Below are 6,718 nucleotides of genomic sequence, written 5' to 3' on the forward strand. Positions count from 1 at the left end.
CTTATCGGCTAGAGAACTAATGGTTCTTCTTTGTCAGTGGTAACAAAACCGAAATTGAACATCGTGATGATTACCTTTGCAAATCTGGCCTCTGTCTCCATGTGTGTGTATTTTCTGACTATGGCACCACAAAGTCATTTTCAAGCCGACGATGCAGGCCGCTACACAGCGGATTTATTCTGTGGCTGCTTTTTATGGAGTACAAATAAACACCCATACCATTATGTTAATGTACCGTAACCACTGTAACCAACTATAACACTTGTCTAGTAACTAATAAGTTATGTTCCCTGTTGCACTGCTCGTTTACTTGAAATATTTCACCACAATTATGAAATTATACATAAACGTTTATTTTTTAAGTATCACCTTGTTTCAGAATTAGTGCATCTGTTTGTTTAGATACACTGTAGCAGTTGGCTACAGTTATACACGTGGTATCAATTCATGATCAACAATAATTTATGTACTACGTACACTTATCCTTCCCGAGGATGTATTTAGTTTACTAATTAAAACTTTACATTGACTGATGTTTTGGGTAAATGTCCATTTATGCGTCTTATGCTTAGGACAATGCAGAAATGAGTCAGAATTATCATCATCACAAAGAAAATAATAATAGAAATTACTGATGAAGCTACTCATGGGAGCGTGTGTTTCAACAGCATGCTTTACTTTTCAGTACTTTTTGCTTCGTAATGGAAATACAGAGTAGCTGCTTTTTCAAAGGATGTTACTGCTGAGCACGTTTCTTAAAGAAAAGCGCCAATTGCGTGAAATAATCAGTGGTATACGCTGAACAAGCATCCATAATATCTTTATGGCGTGAGTCATTTACAGTGATGCTTAAAGGATAACTGACTTCGAACCTGTGCTATTGGACATAACTGTAACTTAATGAGTGATCGCGTGTATGTTCTGACAGCGTATCTTGTAATACCTACTTCTGCAGATTCCAGAACTACAGTGTTCATTGATAACGCTTAAGTCTCTTAGGAGGGCAATGCTGCGAATGATGAGGTAGTTCTTTACCGAAGGCCAAGGTCGACATGTTAACTACAGTGAAACAATCGAGTAAATGATGACAGATGTGAATATTGTACTGAAGACGAGGACACTACACTTTAAGAGAATAGATGTATAATACTTTCGTGATTTTACTTTCGTAGAGCTTTCATCAGTGATCGTACTACGTAACATGAAAACGCCAAACGCTTTGCTCTGTAAGGAAAGCAACGATATCTCTTTCATATTTAACATTAAGACGTTCGCTTCTTGACGTAGCCGGCGCTCGTTGGCTAAACCATAAACAGTTATATACCGTCTTGCTCTTTATATAACAATCTATCTTGAATATCGCCTGACGATAGAGTTAATAGCAAACGGCAGGGCCACTACTTTCGATTGGCCAAGCAGCAGTTGTCACAGTGACAAAGGGCACCCATATCGAAGTTAGAAGCATCATTTCACAGCAGCAACACGTCTGCCCCAGGTGTCCAAAAACCTCATTCTGTGTTCGGTATTGAAAAAGTTTTACACTGGACTGAAGTTCGCGACGCAGAAGCCGATCTGTCTTCTATAACTTCGGCGCTCTCCGCCGCCTCTCTTCGCAATGAGTTGTCTGTGGAGTTTATTCTACACAAAAAAAAACATTTTTAACTCGTATTTAGTGACGATGGTTATCTAATGTTAGGTGGCGTTTTTAATACATTTCCGACTCATTTGACAAGGAATTGTACTGCAAATGGAAGTATCATCTGCAATGTACTATGAATGTTATTGTGGAAGAATAACTTCATCAATGTGACGCACCTTCTGTCTGCCGTTAGTGGAACAGTAAAACATTTACTTCATGTAAAACCCTGCACACTGAGTATACTTAGTCGCCTTTGCCTAAAATAGTGTTTATATAAAAATTTATGCTGAAAACTCTTTCCAGCTCAGATATAGAACCTGAATGGGCGAAGATAAAGATCACTCACTGACAGTACCACCAGTTGAAATTCGACTTGTGCTTCATGTTTTGGCCGCACGTTATATTTTACCACAAAAGAGTACTCAAAGTTCATTTGTCAGCAGCACGTAGCGTACAGTTAGGTACATAATACTACATTTTGAAAGTGAAGAAAACCCCAGGACAGCTGCTGAATACGACCGGTTTCGGAAGAGTTACAGTTCCATTATCTGGTTTAAACTGCGGTAGCAAAAATATTCTGTTACATGCGAAAGGGAGGGCTTCGTCAAGTCTGAAGTATCAGATAAGGAACTATGGGTGTAAAATTTCAAAATTTAAACATTAAAAGAGAGAGAGAGAAGGACTTAGTAACAAATAAAATCAATCATCTGAGGTCATCCTCACCCCAGTGTTGTTATGGAACCAAAGGTTCCGAGTCAAAAAGTAAAAGGCATCCAAAACAATTCGGAACACAGACATCACGACCGGACACCAAAAGTCCCCAAAATAATGGTACACGTAAAATTCAACAGAAATTTGGGGGTGGGGAGGAGGGCAGAAATCAAATATTGCGTGGAATTACTTACAAAAATTCCGTAACAGCCATTCCCTCGTGCTGCGCGACCGAGAAAAAAATGGATTACAATTGCGACTGCCCCATAAGAAGAACATGATACATGCTGAAGAACAGTGCTGAACAAGTAATCTTGCAATGCTGCAGCAGCATGTATCTGTTGCTTATTTAAAGGCACATTTAACCAAGAAGTAGCTCCTGCGTTGAAATATTAGGTTTTTTATTAACTTTCGTAGAATCCTGCGCTACCGTAACGAAGGCCCCCGTAGAAAATCAAATTATGATGCAACAGTTGTACCGTGTGATACGTGAGAATTGCCTTATCATGAACAATCACAATTGATTGTAATTATATTATCTCGTGCTTCTATGGCCGCGTCACATGACAGTATTGATTTCGTAGTTAATCTCCTCCCATCACCAGGAACACGCCGCTATCTCCCTTATTACAGTTCTTTGCACAATTACAGGTAGCTTCACGACAGTCCTTTTTGAGTCCAAAAGAAGCGCGAGTCAACGAAAACAGTATTAACAGATGGAAGTGAGAGGTCGTGAAGAAGGGGCAGCGCTGGTAATTATGGGTAATTTTAACGGTAGGTAGGTCTGTTCTCGGAAGTTAGTCTGATAGTTAAAAATAATAAGACCTAAGTCTCAGCTTTCTTAGTGTCAGGATCTTATAATGAACCATTTGTTCTTCTTGTGTACAATAGGAGCGAACAGTCAAACTGCCAGAGTAACGATCGTAAAAATTTCATTTGGGTTCAGAAGTTATTCGAATAACATCCGTTGTCAAAACACGCATCACATAAAACATAGTTACACCGCCATTTTGGCGCTCAGTTTCCTACGCGGTTCCAGATGGAACAAAGGATCCGCCCCAACATATCATACTTGGCAGTTGTCACTTATTGCAACTCGTAACTTATTGAGGAATATTGTCATTTTTCCCTTCCTTGCTGTGTTAAAAAGATGGTGTGGAGCCTCTATTAAACTAGCGACGGTTGACACTGACTATGGACGCTGACCGTTGATTGTTATTGCGATTACAGTTGAATAATTTTTGTGTCGTCAAGTTGTGGTCTTGTTTGAGAGTCTCCTGAAGAGTGACTGCAACTATGGTATCAAGACAGCTGTCACCTCCTCGTTGGCTGCCGAGGAACACTTTCCCTTGCGACGAGTGCGGGGTGGGAAGTCCTCGGGGCAGTGCGCCGTCCGGTCTTACCTGTGGCGCGCGAGGGCGGAGCGGGAGAGTGGCGGTCTTGCCGGTTGGGCGGTCGCGGCGCCGCCCGTGGAACGTCAGCGGAGGAGGGCCGGTCGCGCAGCGCCGTGCCGCGCGGGCGAGGTCGGCGGAGGAGCAGGCGGGACGGCTGAGGCTGACGTGTGCACAGCTCGGCTGCCGGGCACTCAGTGAGCCCTGCCCGCGCCTCGGGCCGCGCGCCGCGCCGGCCCCGACATCTGGCGGCGCGGCACGCAACCTGCCACGGGCCGGGCACGGAAACGGCGCTTGCTGTTGAGGTGCTCCGCCCCGACCCGACCCGACCCGACCCTGCAGTAACTGTCATTCCGTTACTGATGGCTCCGGCCGCAGCTGCTCAAGTTTCGCGACTCGCCTCTTCTGAGACTTACCTGTCACTCCCGTGGCCACACGTCTTACGATCTACATTCATCTCCACTTTTTTTAATCAATGTGACTGGAGATGGCGCACAGTACTAATGTTTAAATTTTAGAAAAGTTTCGTTTCTGAAAATATTAGCCGCGTGGGATTAGCTGAACGGTCTTAGGCGCTGCAGTCATGGACTGTGCGGTTGGTCCCGGCGGAGGTTCGAATCCTCCCTCCGGCACGGGTGTGTGTGTTTGTCCTTAGGATAATTTAGGTTAAGTAGTGGGTAAGCTTAGGGACTGATGACCTTAGCAGTTAAGTCCCATAAGATTTCACACACATTTTTTTTTTTTTTTGAAAATATTAATGTGATTTATTGGATCAAAGATACAGGTAGGTACAGTTCCGAAGTACTCTTAGCTTTCTTATGACGCGTAAATGACAGAAATATAAAAAAGTATTTCCTCTCGAGTTTAAAAAAAACTCGTAGACTAACTCGTCTTCTCATTGTTGATTATGGTGATCCCATTCTCCATGACTTTGGTATGAGAGCTCACGTCAGTTGTAACTGGTGATGAACGCTTGTTTGCGGTACATTAGTGATGTGCGCTTTTCGACGATATCTCTCCTGCCTATGAAAATTATGACGGATACGTGCCGATAACTGAAGAGATTACCATACCCTGTGTTTGTTGTATCATCTTCTCTATCATTGCACTCCTTCCTATTTATCTTCAATCTTACACTTCTATGTGAACAACACAGCCGAAATACTCGAATGGTTCAAATGGCTCTGTGCACTACGGTACTTAATTTCTGAGGTCATCAGTCCCTCAGAACTTAGAACTGCTTAAACCTAACTAACCTAAGGACATCACACACATCCATGCCCGAGGCAGGATTCGAACCTGCGACCGTAGCGGTCGCGCGATTCCAGACTGTAGCGCCTAGAACCGCTCGGCCACACCGGCTAGCCCGAAATACTCGTTTCCAAAAAAGTGAAATCCTCTCTGTACCACTACACTACAACGACATGTTCTCCAAATTATTTTGTTATAACAATCTCCCTCAAAATATTAGAGAAATTAAAATCCTTTTAAACTTTAAAAGACAGCCAATGGCCTACCTTCTATGACATTAGCTATATCTTCTTGCAGCACACTCTCGTCATCCCTCCCTCCACCACCACTTTTATCTTCCCTTGTCTACAAAGTTCTCTATTGAAATTCTCTTCTTCCCTAGAAAATATTGTCATTTTCATTCAATCCTGCCCTCTTTCATTATCCTTTCCATTTCTCCTAATACCAAAGAAGGCTTCAAAAGTGCTAGACTAATCAGTATCATCCTTAATGCTTCCACTGTTTTATTATTATTATTGTTATTATAGTAAATTATTATTTTTGTTAATTATGCAAACTATTATCATTGAGTTTTATGTAATAACTAATTAATATCATTCTTAAGCCCTGTGTTATTTTTTATCATTATTAGTGTTATTCAAAATTGTTAAGGCTTTCGTGGCCACTTGTTGACAAACTGCCTATTGGCTTCTGTCTCAGGTTCTTCGGCTGACGTCAGAAAAATCATTAGATGAACATCGGCCGAAGAACCCGAGACAGAACCCAATAGGCAGTTTGTCATTAGTGTTATTATTATTATTATTATTATTATTATTATTATTATTGAGGCCAATTATTATTTTGTTATTAATGGAAATTATTTTATTGTGATTGTTATGCAATTTTTGTATGGGTTGTTCATGGTCAGATTTGAACAGGACCTTTAGGTCTTAACCCTATCGGGCTAAATAGGCAATAAATAAATTTCGACTTCTAGAAAACTGCTTTATTCTAGTGCGGAGGTGCCTGACAAAAACGTTGTACAATCGAATACTAATGAAGAAAGCAATATTCGCAATTTCTTTTATCGCACCAAGAGGCTTATAAGTCCCAAATACCCGATGGTACATCAGTATCCTGGATTAAATTCTCAACCGCTCCGTAGTGTTTAATTGAGAAAGGCTATATAACACTAGTCATTGTGAGATTATTCTGGACGTCGTCTTGGCCGGCCGTGGTGGCCGAGCGGTTCTAGGCGCTTAAGTCAGGAACCGCACTGCTGCTACGGTCGCAGGTTCGAATCCTGCCTCGGGCATGGATGTGTGTGTGCTGTCCTTAGATTAGTTAGGTTTAAGTAGTTGTAAGTTCTAGGGGACTGATGACCTCAGAAGTTAAGTCCCATAGTGCTCAGAGCCATTTGAACCATTTGGACGTCCTCTTGATACTACTCCAGCGCAGAAGGCCATTTGCCTAATCCGACCTACTTTGCTTTCTTAACAACCCATAACGAAAAAAATAGCGGCGCTCTGAACTAGCACTAATTACGAAACTCAACATCACATATATATTTAACACATTAAGAACCTGTATTTCATGTACTTCGCTTACGTAAACATGAAAATATGTTCGAACAAACCTTTTAACTTCTGAAAAACACAAAATCTGCTCATTTTCCACGACCATGTTTATTCTTAAGCCCTCACATTAATGGCTCAGCGCGCTGAATCACAGTTCACATCAAAACTGA

The 6,718-nt window shown here is 41.8% G+C and overlaps 1 protein-coding gene across 1 annotated transcript; it reads right to left on the minus strand.

Moving 5' to 3' along the window:
* Window positions 1-3,664: 3,664 nt before the first annotated feature.
* On the minus strand, window positions 3,665-4,093 carry LOC126154403 (protein FAM246C-like). The gene has a single exon (XM_049916134.1). The coding sequence runs from the start codon at window positions 4,091-4,093 to the stop codon at window positions 3,665-3,667; it is 429 nt and encodes a 142-aa protein (XP_049772091.1).
* Between the last annotated feature and the right edge of the window lie 2,625 nt (window positions 4,094-6,718).

Source organism: Schistocerca cancellata, chromosome 2 (genome assembly GCF_023864275.1).
Source record: "Schistocerca cancellata isolate TAMUIC-IGC-003103 chromosome 2, iqSchCanc2.1, whole genome shotgun sequence".
NCBI lineage: Eukaryota > Metazoa > Arthropoda > Insecta > Orthoptera > Acrididae > Schistocerca > Schistocerca cancellata.

Coding starts and splice junctions, on each gene's coding strand:
- LOC126154403 (XM_049916134.1), bottom strand. CDS start 4,093: ATGACAGTTACTGCAGGGTCGGGTCGGGTCGGGTCGGGGCGGAGCACC.